Below are 17,872 nucleotides of genomic sequence, written 5' to 3' on the forward strand. Positions count from 1 at the left end.
GCGGCGCCCGCGGCTCCGGCGCCCGCAGCCGGCCGCGCACCCGGCTTCAGCCCTCATCGGCGGCAGCCCCTCCTCCCGCCGCCCCCTTCCCCCGGTAATGACACCCCCTCTCCGGGATTACGGCCCGCACACGTGACCCGGGCTGCCGGCCGGAGCTCCGTGCGGCTGCCGGTGCCGGCGGGGGCTGGCGGCGACGCGGGGAAAAGCCCGGACCCTGCGCCGGGCTGCGCTTCCCCAGGCCCCCGCCTGGGCTGCTCCCGAGTGATGCTGAGGTGCGGCGGCAGCCGGGCCGTGGCGGGGCCGGGGTGCCCTCTGAGAGGTACCGGCTCTCCCCCTCTCCGTGCGCCTTCGAGGCGGGATGTCTATTTTCGTGCGTTAGGATCCTCGCTCTGTTCCCGAGAAGCGCCACAGCATGTCCGGTCACGGGCATCGGCCAAGCAAGGAATACGGCTCTGCTCTTAGCTGGGTAGTATCGCTTAATATAATTTCAAGTTAGCCGTCACCATTTATGATCAGAGAAAGCATCTGTATGCGGAACCTGAGGTTTATAGAAGAAGTGATCTGGGTGACAAATAGCAGCTTTGCAACGTTAGTTTCCAATAGCTGTGTACAAAACCCCCCCCTGTCTTACCCCCCCCCCCCCTTCATTTACATTAAGAGTTTAACCACTTCACTTTTAAAATACTACCTATTGACTAAAATCCAAGCATCTATAACATATCTTAGTATGTGGTCCACATCGTTTACTGTTTGCCAAAGACTGGAAGTTACAGCTTTTCTTTTGTACGTTCGGCTTCAAAACCAAACAGTCCTGGCACAAACCCCTGAAGCTGACAGAATTACGTCGGGGCTAAGTCTGGCTTCTGAAATTTGACTTCTTATGTAATAAGTGGCTACAGGCCATAATGCTCCTCCACAATTCCCCTTTCAGTGTGTTATTACAGAAGCAGCTGAATCTCCCAATGGGTCACCAAATTATGAAATATAAGGCCGTAAAAGTGAAGAATGCAGATAAACTGAGGCGCCACCTATTAGAAAATCATCTATTTAAAGGCTGACTAGATGGGTACCTCATTTTAGAATGTAATAACCTAGTTACAGGTAGTTATCTAATAAGAAATCAGTTATGCAGTGGAGCTCCAAAAAGCTGAGATTTACTGCTTTATTTCAGCTGAGCAGTTTGTTTCTGTAGTGTATTAGCACTTCAGTCCAGATTTGCACCTGCTTCTGGTGGGGAGAAGGGCTAGAAATGTGGGTACGGATAGAGGCAGAACCTCTCCTTGAGCGTTTGGCCTCTCTTTGAAACACAGTTATCAAGGGGTAGCAAGAAATCCCTTTGCAGATGATCCTGTTGTCCTAGCAGTTTTGATTTTTCGCACGCAAACCCACCCACCCAGTGTGTCAGGGCAAGGAGACTCAGAAATTTCAGGTAACAATGGTTTGGTCTTGCACAGAAGTCTTGAGTCAATAACATATGGGATATTGGATGCTGCATTTCATTTGTTTCCTGGAAAACCTACAAACGTAATTTTACTTTTAGGAATATGCGGGGAGACATTTCTCAATTTTCTGCTGCTCTTTTCTCTAGAACTACTCTGCTATCCATAGTAACTTTTAAAAATAAATCATATTTAGGTGAAATGTACAACACTTCACCCTGGTAAAAAGAAATGGTTTTCACAGTCATCGAGAAAACAGAACATCTGCTTTATCATCTGTTATCGCTGGCACGGTACAAATGATGCTCTGATCCTTGTTCCTAGGCCTGACTTAGCAAAATACATTGGAGAATAAATCAGATGTCTCTGCTCTCCCTGTGCCTGCCACTTCCTAGTACTGAGTTCAGCTCTGGCACTGCATGTCTTGGAGCCCACCTACAGCATCAGGAAGTGCTTTGAGCAGCTGCTCATCATAGCTTGTAGGATGAAATTGGCACAAAAGCTCTCTCAGACAGGGAAACCAGAAGAAGCTGGATGAGATTTAAAAGTTGTCTGCATTTAGAAGAGATTTATCATGATTAAAAGGGGGGGTGAGGGGGAGAGGGAAATACTGCAACAGTAGGACAAAGGCACGCCATCCAATCAGCAAAACAGCTGTTGCTGCCAGGAATGGGGGCTGAAAGCTCAAAAATGGACAGTTTGTTCTAATACTAAAATGAAATTTCAATAGAGCAGATCACTACGCTGAAGCAAAATATTCCTTAAACATGGCAAGACCACAGCAGACTTTCTTAAAGCTGTTGAAAAGGGATGAAGGATTGTGTCTCTACATGATTAACCATGACATTATACTTATTGCTATTTTCTTACACAAACACTAGCTGCTGTCTCTGCCAAGCGTCCACATAATTACCTCATTGTATTTTTATTCACAATAATAAGCTCTTTGAAAAGGGGGGGGGGAAGTCTTTCCATGTGGTTAGTTCCAGGTGGTCAGTTCTTTTTGTTGTTGGTTTTTCTGGGTTTGGGGGTGGGGTTTTTTTGGCTCGGTGGTTTGTTTTTTTTTTTTCCCCCGTACTTCCAATTTCTTTGCCATTCAAAGGTGTGACTAAATACTGAGATACTGGTACATACTGATGCCAGGTTTTGCAAGAAGGGCATTTGCTTGCCAGAAAGGTATCTTATTTACTCTAGTGTTCTGTCATAACTCCAGGCCATTCCTTGTCTGATTGACTTGAGTATTGACTTTCCTATTGCAGTTTGAAAATTGTTTTGGACCAGAGAAGATACTTTATCTTTGGCAGACAATGCTGCACAGGTGCAAAGTGACATGAAATCCACTGCTTGGCCACATGAATGCTTTTGTGCAACTTTACATATGTTAAATACCTCTAGGGTTTCTACAACTGGGGGACACTCAGGTACTGAACAGCCTTTAGAAGGGTGAATGCTGTTAGGCCTCAAGTTAAGGTAAAGCTTAGGCATGAGACCCTCAAACCACAGGCACTGATGGAAAAGATGGCGACTTCCAAGCCTCTCTGGCAGTTTCAGGCTGTTTTTTTGGGAGCTTTGAGCCCCTGCAACTCTGAAAATGCAGCTGAAGTGCAGGCATTGCCTCTGAAGGGTTAGCCTGCAAATGTCTTTGTGCTCATCTGCACCCTTCCTGTAAGCTGAAAGGGTACAGCAATACCACGCTGCCTTAGCAGGTCTAGCAGACTGAAAGTCAGACTCACAGTCTCTGCAAGTGATACAGGGACGTGACTTCCAAACTTTGAGGTAGGTGCTGGCTACTACGGTGAAAGAACTTAATTGTAACTTTGGTTTATTCTTCTAGACCTGTAAAATATAATGTCCTTCAGGGTTTCTACGCTGCATTTCCTGCAATATTACTCCCTGCTGCTTTCAGCTAGGATCTCTAAAAAAACCCCAAGCCTCTCAGCAAATACAGAAGTGTTTAAGAGACTAGATAAATTGTTGAGTGGACAAGAGGTAATACAAGGAAGAGAAGGGTGAAAAAATAAAAGGAAGCCAACAAAGACAAAAGACAAGTGTTAAATAGGTGTAAAACCAACATGCAAAACGTTGCAAGCTATGGCTTTTGAGTTTCTTGGTATGAAATACTCCTCATTCACTGGTCATCTTCTGATGCGGCTGGCTTCTCCCTGCCTCTCTGGGAGGTGGCTGGTGCTGGCAGCAGTGCCTCTTGCTGCATGTTCGGCTGCCCTCTGCTGCAGGCAGGGCTGCACTGTGGCTGAAGCCCTAAAAACTGGCATGCTTAGTCCTGACTATCAGAGAAGGAAGTAGGAAAGGAGAAGTGACAAACAAACAGGAAGCTTCTGGAGCAGAGCAAAGGAATATTAGATACTCCAGCTCTTAATTTTTTAAGTGTTTAAGTCGACAGGCACTTAAAGGAACAAATACTCAAGTGTCTCATTTTCCAAGGGAGAGAAAAATTAGACTTGAGCACTGGCCTGTAGCAGTAAGGGAGTTTACAGCAATTTTGTACTCCATCCTTTACTACAACTGGTGCCATTTAGCATTATGTATTCTTTATCCCTACAGGAAATGTATTTTTTGCAAGGCGCTGTTGTAAAGTAAAAAGGCACAAGTTGCTTCGTACAGATGCAATGTGTTCTTTGACAAGTCAGTCCATCTCGAAAGGCTAATTCAGCCTGCAGGGAAGAGTTAAAGGTTTGAACCCACCAGCTCGTAGCTGGGCAGACTCCTCAGCCCTTTGCAAGGTGTTTGGTAGTCATCCTCACAGGACAGGCACCAATCTTTGTTTTTATTTGTATAATAGGAACATTGGTCATGGTACTACCCTGAGGTTTACTTTAGTAGTTACTTCCAGTTACAGTGTTGCTGAACTTGGGCACCTCATCTATTTTTACTGAAGCTCCTTATTTTTCTAGAACTGGTACACTCTGAACCGAACGTTACTGTTTTAAAATTCTCAGAAAAACCTTAAAGGAAACTAGCAATACTGCACAACTTAAAAAAAAAAAAAAAAGACTAATGCAGTGAACGAATATTACAAAGCAGCATAACTCATGGTAAAATATCCAAACCCACGGTGTAAGTCATTCTTCTACTGCATGTAATTATGAAAAAGATATCATTGTAGTAAAATCTAACAAGATGCGACAGCATCTTGGAAGCGGATAGAAGTGAAATACATAGGTTGAATAAGCCACAGCTGATGAATAAAACTGGACCATTAACCAGTACGTAAGCTTTGGCAAACAATCCAGTATTGCTTCATGTATTTCAAGTTTAAGATCAAAAGAGACCATTGGCTTATCTTTTCAACAACGAAGACCACTGAACTTCACCACATTAGCCTTATGTTGAGCCCAATCTGTCTAAAGCATGCCTTCTAGGTAAGCACCTAGTGTTGTTTGGTGGACGTTAGGGGGATGTGTGATCCATTAACTTGGTTTTAAAAATGTTTCTTTTCCTAAGTAGTAACCAGTTGTACCCCATTTTGAAGTTTTTTGGACAGAGCTTTTGGTGACTTCAGTGGAAAGCTTTTTTTTATTCCTCCTTTAAAAAATGTAATGCAGACTGTTACCTCAGAAAGCAATAGGATAAAAACCTTTATTGTTCCACCTTCGTCAAAGTTAATCTTCTATTGATATGCATTTTTGTAACTGTAGTTTACATTAGAAACTTCAGCTCCTTAGAGGCTTAATGTAGAGTAGCAAAAAACCTTCAAAACCAATTCAATCCCGTGTCTTCAAGTAGTATACCACTTGGGCACAAGGAATCTCTAGGATTAGAATCAGTTAGATCTTCCACCTCCTCCTTTTCCTGTCTTCTTTGTCCTCATTTCATGCCAAGCTTTCACCAGTGGTTCTCTGTTCTTCCATATCAGCTCATGGCCATAAGTCACGTACCACCTGAGAAAAAAAAAAAAAAACACTACTTAAAACTAACTGCAGCTTTTCTCTGTATCTGAGGAACAGGCTGATCACTAAAATTAAGTAACTCAACTGCTCTGTATAGGAGACAAGATAAACTGAGGCAGAAAGAACAACATTCTTAGAAAGTGGCAGTGGCAGTTAAGCCCCTTGTTCTCTTGACTCCTAACAGTTAACTTTGTGTTCTTGCTTGTCTCAGTCCTGAAAATGAATTGTTTTCATGCCTTTGATTTCATGCTCTCATGATTTCCTCTTTTAAAAAGGATACAAAACCCTATTTCCATTTAAGAGACTTTTAAAACAGTACTGTTGCTTGTGCTAATCCTTACTGACAATACCAAGTAAAAGTCTTTTTCTCATACGTAAATACAACTGCCCTGTAAGGAACAGCCACATTCCATTCAAAGTGAATTTTCTTCTATAAACATCTAAATGAAGATTTAATCTATTGAAGTGTTCTAGCTTAATTTATATTCATAGAGAACTATATATGCTGATATGTGAATATCAACATCAGTGATTAAGCAAGGGAGGTTATGGTAGAGAGGAGATGCAGGAGGGGAAGCAACTATACGGAAATAGGTTGAAGGTTCTCCCACAAGCCTAACTTCACACCTGAGTCCTGAACAAAAGCACTTTTAAATGAGCCATCAGCCAGTGCTAGGTGAACTGGCCATTCCTTTAAATCATACAGCCGCTTTCCAAAGTGGACAATTGTCTGTGAGGCAATGTATAGAAAATACTTTGGCCATTCAATGTATGTCCTAAATAGAGGCCCTGTTTTAGGATGAAGTGACCAAAATGATCACAGAGTAGAACATACAGGTAGAACATGTAGGCGAGGAAGGCAAGATACTTGTTAACTCAAGAGATTTTTACTGCAACTGCTATCCTATTTTAATAATAAGTGAATCTGCATTATAATGAACAAGCTGATAGAGATACACCATGGCAGAAAGTAGTTATGAATTAGCAAGACTACATCAAATGCATTTGTGATGCCAGAGAAGGGGAGAAAAGGAGACTGTGCAGCACAGAACTTATGACACCAAAGCCAAGAAATTGCAAACAAAGGCAAACCAGTTTGTGCACCAAAATAAGGGTCCTCCACCTGTTCTTTCTCTGGCCTAGTTAAATCTCAGGTACGCTTTTAAAATGCCTACATAAAATGTTTAAAAATGTTCCTAGCAATAAGAGTGCAAATTAAGACAACATTGAAATCACGTAGAAGGAGAAAAACTCATTAGGTAATGTAGTTCGAACATGGAACAATGCAGAACTGTTTCCTACAAACTGGTTTCTAGTAGTTCTTTCCAATTAGGAAGGCTCCACACAAAGACAATGCAGCAACACTGAGAAACAGCAGTAGAGGCTGCTCAAAGGAATTTGGCCTGAGCTTATACTAACTCTGTAGCTCTCTCTAAATTGGCAATTACAGGAAAAACACTGAGACAAAGAAATTTTCTTAGCTGTTGAATTCTAAAGTTATTTTAATTTGTCCATGCTGTGTTTTGTGAGAATCTTTTCTGCCTTGTGACTCTCTTCAATGTGCTGGGGAGAGCAGGACAGAGACAGCCAGCCCAGGTTACGGTGACAGGACAATCTGACATCTATCTGTCATTCTAAGGCAGTTCAGCTCAATTTCTTTCATTTGCTTTCATAAAGCATCTGTTAACAGTATTTTCCACAGAATTTTGTAGCACTACAAGGGTAACAGTGAGTTGTCTTCAATGCTACTTAAGACAACTTTCCAAAAAACTCCCACACTTCAGAGACAAGAGGAAGCAGAAAAAAAATCACAGGATGAATTTAAATATGAAGCAAATGAAAGTTAGTAAATACTGACTTACATTCCAAAGAGAGCTCCCCCAAGATGTGCAGCATGGTCAAAAAGTCTCCAGCCTAAAGTAAGCCCTGCAGTATCAAATGCAATTATGGCTTTTAAAGCCTGGAAAAGAACAGAACATGGACGGACAGGATCAGTCACAGCATATAATAGCCACTGATAACAGAGTTTCCTATTATGGCACAGAGCAAAAATTTGGGATCAAAAAACATCCCGTAAATTTTATATCAAAGCAATCACTGTTAATAAAAAAGTTTTAAAACAGACTCAGTCCTTAGCTGTACTGTGCTGTCAAAATATAGACATGAGCAGCTACAGAATAGTGTGGGGTAGGAATGTGTCTTTTTCAAATACTCAGTCTCTTCCAATCTTCGTTTCTAAGCATTCCAAACTCAGGTCAGGAAAAAAAGAAAGGAAGTTCTTGAAAGAGTACATGCTCTAAAAGACACCACAAAATACATAATTGCAACATTCTCATTCACCAATTCTGACACAGCTTAGATCTATGAGCATCTGTTGTCCCAAACACAACCCTCTAGTGGATGGAATATGTGAGGCAACATGCCTGTCATCTTATCTGCCATAAATTGATCATCACACTTTCCTAAATGGCACATCTGTTAGAAGGTAGAAAACCAGGATGATAGTGAACAACTCCATGGCCGGAAACAGCATGAGCAATGGTATACCATCCTCAGGAGACACAAACCACCGTAACTGTAATTATGCAAAATTTTACTAAGTGCCTCACTCCAAAAGTCCAACATATTTAATGTTAGGATGAAATGTTACTTTAAGTAGGATTTCTTTCCTTAAGCATACGTGTTAGAATACCAGCTCTATTGCTACATTGGCTTGTTTATTTTAAAAGCCGATTACAGTATATGTAAGGTAGGCTAAAAGAGTACATAAAGTTTAGAAATACAATTACATAGTAGGGCTAAAATTATTCCAACATTTGTACTGCAATAGCCAATGTTGCTCTTATTTTACTGTTGCAATGAGCACTTCCTGAGGGCAACGCTCTCTGTGGCTCTGCCAAGATTTCTACCCTGGCCGTTTTCTTTAGGAAAGATGCAGTTAAACGATAGCATGCAAAAAACCCAGGTCCACTCAAGCAGAAGTGCAAGAAAAATGTGGAGGCTACATCTAAGAACGCTTGTTCAAATCTGTAAGCTTCACTTACAAAAAATATTAGATCTCATGATCTTGACATGACAAACCTTAACTGCTTTAAGTATAACAGTAAAACAATTTTAAGTAGTGGACCAAGGATGATTAACTCATTAAAACAAGTCAAGATATACTTGAGAAGCTTTTCTTATATGGGGCAGTGGATGTGCTTAAAAGAACTTAATGAAACAAAACCCGAGTCCTAGTACTACAAATGAAGAAAAGCCTCAGTAGGTTATTTCTAAGCCTAACAGTGTTAAAAGTATCAAAAGATGGTATCCAAATGAGGAGGCAGGTATTCCTCTAGGGCTGGAATGTTATTTCCCTTGAGAAGTGAAATTCTGTTTTTCCCATCTTGATAAATCTTTCTTCAAAAAGAGTGTATCAGTATTAGATTAGCCTGTAAAAAGTGCTGCCATAAAAATATCACCCATCAGAAAGAACAGTATGTGTATGCATATTTCCTCAGACAGGTGAACCTGAGTCCCTCCCAACTTCTTTTACCTCTCAGTATCAGATTTGAAACAGCCCCATGGAGGATGATGGAATTTAGGATAATTCTAAATTCACTACACACTTGTGCAATAACCATGTTAGGCTGCAACAATTCAGGATCCATTTCCAGGACTTCCATGACCTGTATTCTCTTTCAAAATAAATTTAACAGCTTAGAAACACAAACGCAGGGGACACATGCTCAGATACTGGAGAGGTATGGGGAAAATGTTTTAAGAGTAGGATTTCTTTGAAGTTTAAAGGCACTTACGTTTCCTGCTGTAAATGTGAACATTGGAAGAAATATGATGGCTAGTTTTGCTTCTGGCATCTTTGTACATACGGCTGCAAGGACAGTCATTATAGCTCCTGACTGTAAATACATTAAAAGACATGAAAGTAAGCTGAGATGTTACATAAGGGAAAACTTATTTTTCTGCATGTGAACCCATTTTCCTTTTGGCTTTTATTTTCAAATGCAGCCCTGTGGCAAATCTCAAAGTACAAAGCACCACAGCAAAGTTCAGAATAAAAATAAAACAAGGGACCATTATTTAATTTCAATATCTGAAATTACAAATACTGGAAAAAAAATACCCCTCAGATGCTCTTACATAATTAAGAAATAACCCCCTCAATTTTTAAGATAACAATTTATGTTAATGTGCTTTTTCCCCAGTAAACCCTAGAAATCTAACATATATTAATCAAACACAGACATTTCAGATGAAGGGAGTCATTCTGAAGCTTGTAACCAAAACAAGGAAAATAACAGATGGACAGGGACAAGAAATCTTTTGATAGTGAAACAAGCAATTCCCTGGTCTGTACTAAATTGACCATGGGCTTTTGTATCCATGAAATATCTCAATGGAGAGGCTGTGAATACAGTAAACTAATGCAACATGTGGCAATTTCAGTAAACTCAGATCAATTAAGACGAATGGAAAGTAACTTGCTCCAGACATAGTTTATTCACAAGATAAAGGGACAATACATAGACAGCACTACCAAAAATTCTAACTTCAGGAGAGCTCAACAGATTTTTTTTTTTTTTCATTCCAAATGAAAAATAAGAATCTGACTTGTGGCTTTTATGAAAATTATTCAGAAAAGTAAGTTAAGAAGCCTTTAAAACTTGAGAAACAGCTAGGTTTACCTCAAACTTATAGCAAGTTAAGTCTTTTAAAATGTTCTACTACTAAAACTACTTGTAAAGAACAGACAACCACAACACCTCCTCTGCCTGCCTCATACCTTTCACACTGTGAGACTTTTGGCAGGAGTGCTGCCCTTCCTGCACAGCATGCCCTACAACTTCCACTAGTATCACATGCTGATTTTGATTGTCTGATTACATTATCTCTTTCTAAAGTATTCTCTTTTCAATTAGAGAAGACTGGTACACAACTAGGAAATAACATTTATGAAATAAGTTACAGAACTGAACAATCTGCTTAGCCACAAGAGGTCCTGCTGTTAAGTTCTCATTTACAATCCGTTAGCATTAATTGGCATTAGTGCTATGCTGCTGCAAGAGAGAGTTAACATATTTGAAGAACAGGCAAGTTCTTGCACAGGAACCACTGCCTGGTTACTTGGTTTTGGTAAACCTTCCTAGTTTCCATTATCCCAAATATATTCTTGGCTTTTAAGCAGGTTAAAGAATACAGCAGGCTTTGAAAATTACTTCAGAAATCATTATAAGGTCTCCCATATTCCAAGATACTTACAGCTCCAAGGGACGGTTCAAACCTTCCAGTGGCCATTTTGGCAACATAACTGACAAAAGTGGAGATAACCCCTAGAAAGGAAAAATGACTATTGGAAACAATGCCAGCAATACAGATAAACATCAGAAAGTACAACAATGTTATCTGAACATCTTCCTAAAGAAGCTAGTGTAGGTGGTGTGGTGGGCTTTGTTTTGTGGGGGGTTTGTTTGTTTGTTTTAACTTGAATTAACTGTAATCTTTTCCCATGAAACTTCCATGACTCTGTATTAAAGAGCTATTTTATTTTGGTAGCTAAGCATGAATTAAACCCAGATACCTGTATTGTCGTGATATTCTGAAGCCCAATACCCTAAACCACCAAAATTCTGTATGACCGCAGATAAATACTGCAGTTAGTATGGAGCAATGTGTGGGACTGAACAATCGCCGGCCATCTGTCATCATACATCTATTAACCATGCACACACTTTATCTGCATGAATACATATTTATATTTTTTAAGTGTTGTAAATATATATATTTAACATTACCAGCAGAAAGATACACTGCAATGAACTGCTCACATCCCAAAAGAGAGACAATGCTGCTGGAAAAACTCCATAAAACATACATATTTGCTGCCATGTGGAATAGAGAGAAGTGACTAAACGTAGATAGCAGCATGGGAGAACACAGGGCTCCTACGAAAAACAATGAAAAAAAAAAAAAGTCAGTGTTTTAATTTGCTTCAACTTATATGTCATGCAGCCTAGAAATTTATCAAGACATACTATAGGCTAATTATGCTTAGAATTCTCACATACAAGCTAAGTAATAAAACTAGAAATGTAACAAATATCAAACTCCATGCAATACTGTTTGAAAGGTAGAACATATATCCCAGAGATATGCAAGCTGTACAAACAGCTACTTTAGAAAGTTTTAATTACCTACTGGGGAACGTTCCACCTAAAACATTTATCTTATGACACATCTCCTATGCTCTGGAAAGGATAAAAGAGATTATAAATAAAATATGTATATGGTGAAAGATTTTTAACATATTAGCACCTATAAAAATTATTTTGCTACAGAGATGGACTCATAAAGAAAAATTAGTCTTCTTTTCAAAAAGCTACTAGCTCTAATCACTGAAGCAGCAGCCTTGAAAATGCAAAAAAGCCAATTAGCAGGTTTGAAGGTCAACATTATTTAAAATAGGAGTGTTTGGGGTGACTGATGCTCAGATCTGGATAGTGGCTATCTTTAGCTTTGTGTGGGGAATTGGTTGAGTTTCCACTTTTTCAGCAGAAATTAAAAGGATAGCAGAAAGTACTCTTCTAACGCATGTTTGTCTCATCCTTTTCTCTTCTCTACTGTGGAAATGAAAGACAATCGTTGTGCCATTAAATACTAGTAACTTGCTTTCCTAAGTTAACCTCTTCAAAACATTTCACACACAGTGAAAGCCAAGTTTGTGTTTTGTTTCGTTTTAATGTGACCCAAAGCACAGCTTTGAAACAAGGACTCTGTACGTAACATACAGACTAATGCTTGTGCATTGATGAAAGCACACATGCATATGACTGATGACCGTTCTATCTGTATCCCACAGAACATTAAGGGGGCCGAGGGGGTCATGGAGGAAATCGCATTTGAGTCTAGTTTTTGAATGGCATTACATAGTACAGTTTATTTTCCTCCTTCCCAAGGAGTGGCATGATTTGCATTCTGTCCATGAAAGCAGTAGGGGTTGGTATCACTGGGAGAAGTGCCTCTTCACCTTTACAAAGGCAGGAGCTGCATCCTACTGAATGCAGTAAAAGGCCTGATAGCAGGCAACAGTTTTGACATTACAATATTTAGAAACACACCAGTGTTTTGCTTCTTTGTTTTAAAAAATCAGATCCATTACTACTAATTTTTTTCCCACCAGCCATTTCCTGTCTAGACAGAATAATGTGTTTGGGCATGACTGAGATTGCTTGTGGGTGATGGAGCTACAAGTAAGCCATGTGCCATCTGAAGCTCCTGTAGTATGATCAGAGGCTCTGTTACATCCCAATGTAGAAAAGTCACCCAAATTACTGTTCACTTACTGGAGGATGGATCTGAGGTGAAATATGTAAACATAATCCGTCGCATGCCAGGCAGTCTCCATAAACAGAATACAAAGACATTTGCAGCTATAATGCCTTTTAAGAGGAAAAAAAGTATAAAAACAAATTATGAATGTAACACACCACAATGCTTACTGTAAACAAGCATTCAAAAGTAAGCTTACAAGAATCATACTTTTTCTTCACTTTTTCCATTAAAAGCAGTATCCACTTCTTACTTTATAAAGTTTAGAAAAAGCAAAGAAAAATACTGAAAGCTGTATTCATGTAGTGGAAGTCTTTCAGAAATATTAATTTAATTGCAACTGTTTTAACATACAGTGTAATGAATGCAACAGTCCAGAAAAATCTGTACTGAAGACGTTCAAGCTATGGTTTCAAACTTCTATACCACTGTAGAACAAATGAAACAAGAACCAGCTTAAGAGGCCTCATTTCTTGCCTCTGTAGCTGCTTATTCCCAAATGCCACCAATACGCTGCATAGTTGCATTTAACTGCACAGGGAAGGGAGAAGACTAGGGGAACCATACAAACATGCAACAGAGATCCTGTCCATGTCTGGAGGAACTTTGGTTTTGAGGGATTTGTAAAGATACTGTTTAGAGATCAAGCATAAAAAGTTGACCTGGCATTGCTAAGGCATAGTCACCTTTGGGAGATAGCAAACATGCAGCTTTTCACTTCACAGATGTTTAGTGCAATCTTACTTTATTTTAAATAAGAATGTAGATGATTAGAAACATAATGATGCAAATTTAACATTTGTTTAAAGTGCCTTCTCTATTTCTATCCAAGCATTTAGGTATTTGAAATGTTTTGTAATAGCTAGAAACATTAAAGGGGAAAATAATTGTGATTCCTTTACATAATGGTAAATGTCACATAATTATTCTCTTTTTGAGTTTGCAACAAAATGCGAGACATGCGAAAAACTACGACATATAAATCCTAGAACCAAAATTTCAATAGATCTCTTCTTTTGACACTCCATCCTATTCCACCATGCTCTTTCATTAGAGGAAGTATTTTCCTTGCATGCTAAACCAAGATGTTACAGAACTGTCAACAATTTCAGTACAGTAAGCCCAACCTTGTTATGGCAATCAAGGGTTAAGTATCCAAACGGCTCAGGGTCTAACAACTAGAATTTGTATTGCTTGTTAGATTAACTAGATATTGAGGGGACGTTCTAGAGACTACAGAATATGAATCTTCACCACCCCGACCCCAATACAGTATTTGTATCTGTATCGTGACCTGGCTTGCATGTTGAAAAGCAATTCAAAGCATTGTACAAAACTTCTTGACAGCACTTGTTAATTGAGTGGCCTGAGATTATTTTTGCCTCAAACATTCAGCACTTATGCAATCTATTCTCAGACTGGGTGTCAACTCTTCAAAGAGTTAGTAAGTTGGTTGAAAATTTTCTTCTAAAATGTTTCTGTAGAAAAGTAAATGACATAGAAATAGCGTTTAAGTAACGTTATGCTAACAACCTGCTACTACAGATACAGTGAATGCTTAATTAGAGTATGGAACAGCAGATATGGCTCAGCTACTTTATTTGAATCAAGTTCTCATCAATTTCTCTCCACACATTACTTTTATTAAATTTATCTTGGGGATTTCAAGTAACATTAGGCTAACCAATCAAAACTACATCGTAACCAAAGGAAAGCTCACAAGATAATTTTATGTGATTTTACATACATCATGCTGAAAACAAGAAACAACTATTAGAGAACTTTATTTTCGCATAGCAGTGGAATATATACACCGATTCCTTCTGAAAACGTTTGCTGTTTTTCACAGTTCCTGAGAAAAGTGTTGCCGGGAGAGGATTCCAGCTAATCCTCCATGCTCTCTTGCACAGATGCATAGGATATTTTTTAATAGTTTGTGAGAAGGAAGTGTAGCAGAAATACTGTATGTGCAGGTCTAAGTTTACAATGCTTTGTGCCTAACAACCTAAACATGGTATGAAAGCCATCTGTTTTAACATACTGTACCTGTTTGCCATATTTCTCTTCCTGTGAATGTCTAATACTTGTAAGCTAACACAAACCTGTCACAGTCCGCTGACCCTCAGTCAGGTTATTCCACCAGCTGTTAACCTGAAACGGAATTGTTGCACATCAACGCCACTGTAGAATATTTGCAATTTCAAGAACAGTCATGTGAAGTTCTACCTTTTTAAGAATGGAAAGCATTTCTTTGAAATCTGTTAAGTAAATTGATTTCAAACTTTTTTATCTCTGACTGGTTTAGCTTTTCAAGTTGGCATTTCCTTGCTCAAGAATAGTTATCTACTCTCCTTTTCATAAAATGTCCCAACGTAGATGAAGAGTTTCTTCAAAAAGAATGGGGTTATATCCTTTTACACAACTCCATGGGTTTACCTCTGCTTGTACTAAACAAGGATCTAGCCCATAATGCTTACTTTAGCAGATTAGCCAGTTAGCATAAACCCTGCCTTGACTAAGCCTCACCCTAATGCTGTCTAATATGACGCCACCCACCTTTGAGAGATTCCACTTTTGTGCCATGGTTACTTTTGCAGGGGTAGCTCACAAGACGTGGAATCCATTCCCCCTTGCATCCAGCTCACCCAGCCCTCCTCCAAATTTAAAACCCCTGAAAAAGTTTATTTTGAGCGTAGTCAGACCACAGACAAATTCCACCCCCTTTCCCTTCCTCAGCTTTCAAAATCATTTTGGACAAATATTTTATTGATAGCTTAATGACCTTCCACCCATACTGATGGGGACAATGTCATAAAAATTATCTGCAGGTTGGAGGTGGGGGGAAATAACGCTCTATGAAACAAACCATTCGCTATTTGATATCAAAGTAACAACTTAATTATATTTTTTTGTTTAATCCTTTGGCACAGGATACAGATATCAGTATTTCCTACAAAGTTGTCCAGTGTAAGAACACTAAACAAACATGATTTTTCTACAATACAAGTAGATGCCTTCAGAAGCTACTTGGGGGATCCTGAACTTCCAAAAATAGAACTTACCAGTTGAAGATGGAGACTGGGAGTTTAAGCCTATTAACAACAGGGCAGTTTTGTCTGTGTTTGCATTTTTTTTTTTTTTAATTTTTTTAATAGCTAATCACCAAATCTTCCCCTTCAGGTTTTGAAGGAAAACAAAAGTATAAAACCAACATTACTTAAAATATTAAGTGGCAATCACAATCTCGCCTGTAGTTCATATACACTGAGCAAGAAAGCATGCTGTACTGGGCTTGGCTAGGACAGAGTTAATTTGCTTTATAGCAGCTCATACATGGTGCTGTGTTTTAGATTTTTGACCAAAACAGTACTGATAACACACTAATGTTCTAGCTTTTGCTGAACAGTGTTTGTACAGCATCAAGGCATTTCCTGTTTCTCACACTGCCCCTACAATGAATAGATTGGGGGTGCGCAATAGGCTGGGAGGGGACACAACTGGGCAGGTGGCCTGAACTAAGCAAAGCGGTATTTCCTACCAGATAATGTCATGCTCATCAATAAAAGGAAAAAGAGAGGATTTTAGGAGGTTTAGCTATCTTTTGCTCATGGACTGGCTGGGCATTGGTCTACCCACAAGAGACTGTGAGTGACTGCCTTTGCGTCACTTGTTTTGTTTTCTTCTCTCTTCTCCCACTTATCCTTCACTTATTAAACAATTTTTTGGTAGTTGTTTTATCTTTACCCCCAAGTTTTCTCACTTTTATTCTTTCTTTCCTCTTCCCCCAGCCCACTGGGAGTTTGTGTGGGAAGAGAGTGAGTAGCTGTGTGGTGCTTAGCTGCCCACCAGGGTTAACCCACAACACACACCCATTTCAAAAGAGGTACCGCAGTGCACACAATGCACATTACAGGAACAACTCCTCTGTGTCCTACCCAGGACCCTGTGCTTCTCCAGCTCCACACTCAGCCCTACTTTCCTTGGGCAAGCAGACCTTAAGGAGTAATCAAGCCTGGTCTATCAGAAGCCACAGCAGTTACCTTGAAAAAAATATAAAATGTACATGCACGTTTACTTTTATTTTTCAATTAAGTGTATTTAAAACTAATAACTGATACTTTTGGGATGTCAATTAAATTTATAACACATCTTGCAGCACTTATGTTGTTCCTACTACCCAAACTCCAAAGTATTTGCACGGAAATGTCAGCTCTCATGAAGAAAAAAAGCCCTCCAAACCCTTATATCTGTGAGGTATAGGTTGAAAATACGAATGCATTTCAGAAGCCAGAGCATTAAAAAAACCTTATGCTTAAGGTTCAGAATTTAAGCTAGCTCTGTCCTCTTCGGGAATTCCATGTTCACTTTTGAGAACACCTGGACGTAGCAAGAATAATTTTTTTTTTTTTTTCCAGTGGAAAAGCAAAAAGTACCTAGTTTAGGTATACAAACTACTACTGCTGACCTCTCTTCCCTGCATTTCAGGGTGAGGATGGTGTTTTTCTCCAGTATAGCTTCTGCAGTGATACTGTGAGTTACAGTTTTTCTTGTAAGGAAACCTATCTACTGTGATTTGCTGAAAACCTGTTACTTCTCCAAGTTACAAATCAGGACAAACAGGACAAGTATCTGTTGTACAAATGGTGATCGCAGATGCGCCTACACCAGAGGAAAGACGCGGTCATGTTTTATGCTCTGGCACGGACCCACCCGTGTGCCAACAGGCTGGGCCTGCTCCGTGTACCTGCTTTCTGAAGTCCCCCCTCTTCTGTGGCCGTATTTTATCCAACCAGTCTGCTCGAGCTTCCTCAAAATAGGTCTGGACCCGCGACTTGAGCGACTCGTACTGCCAGATGGCGGCAGATCCGAAGGCAGAGCCTGTGAACTGGGTGATACCGGATAAAGTCAAAATGAAGGCACCTTCCCGTGGCTTCAGCCGAGGAAGCCGGGCTCCCCCTGACCTTACGTTACACGCCATTCCCAGTCGCTCGGTCCTGAGCAACGCCAGCACGTTAACGGGAACTAAGGCACCACTGACAGACGGGGGTCCCGCCACGGAGCCGCCCCCGGGGCTCCCTGCCGACCCCGCTCCCCCTCCCCGGCCGGACACGGCAACCGCCGGCGCGCGGGAGCCGCTTACCCCCACCGCGAAGAGCAGCGGCTTGACCAGGCGCCGCGGCGAGGGGCGGCCGGCGCGGG

The 17,872-nt window shown here is 40.2% G+C and overlaps 1 protein-coding gene across 3 annotated transcripts; it reads right to left on the reverse strand.

Annotated features, from left to right (window-relative positions):
* Positions 1-5,011: 5,011 nt before the first annotated feature.
* Positions 5,012-17,868, reverse strand: PARL (presenilin associated, rhomboid-like). 3 transcript variants are annotated; one of them, XM_010568234.1, is made up of 10 exons: positions 17,814-17,868; positions 17,418-17,558; positions 15,230-15,344; positions 14,720-14,824; positions 12,688-12,783; positions 11,140-11,289; positions 10,607-10,677; positions 9,145-9,246; positions 7,210-7,307; positions 5,012-5,338 (listed from the first exon to the last, which is right to left on the reverse strand). In XM_010568234.1, exons 5-10 carry the CDS (start codon positions 12,731-12,733, stop codon positions 5,221-5,223), a joined length of 585 nt encoding a protein of 194 aa, XP_010566536.1. In that variant the 5' UTR covers positions 12,734-12,783; positions 14,720-14,824; positions 15,230-15,344; positions 17,418-17,558; positions 17,814-17,868; the 3' UTR covers positions 5,012-5,220. The 3 variants fall into 3 exon arrangements, with proteins under 3 accessions (XP_010566536.1, XP_010566534.1, XP_010566535.1); XM_010568232.1 differs by lacking the exons at positions 15,230-15,344; positions 17,814-17,868 and having other exon boundaries at positions 5,015-5,338; positions 14,776-14,824; positions 17,418-17,563; XM_010568233.1 differs by lacking the exons at positions 15,230-15,344; positions 17,814-17,868 and having other exon boundaries at positions 5,015-5,338; positions 17,418-17,467.
* Between the last annotated feature and the right edge of the window lie 4 nt (positions 17,869-17,872).

Source organism: Haliaeetus leucocephalus, unplaced genomic scaffold (assembly GCF_000737465.1).
Source record: "Haliaeetus leucocephalus isolate CR32 unplaced genomic scaffold, Haliaeetus_leucocephalus-4.0 Scaffold240, whole genome shotgun sequence".
Lineage (NCBI taxonomy): Eukaryota > Metazoa > Chordata > Aves > Accipitriformes > Accipitridae > Haliaeetus > Haliaeetus leucocephalus.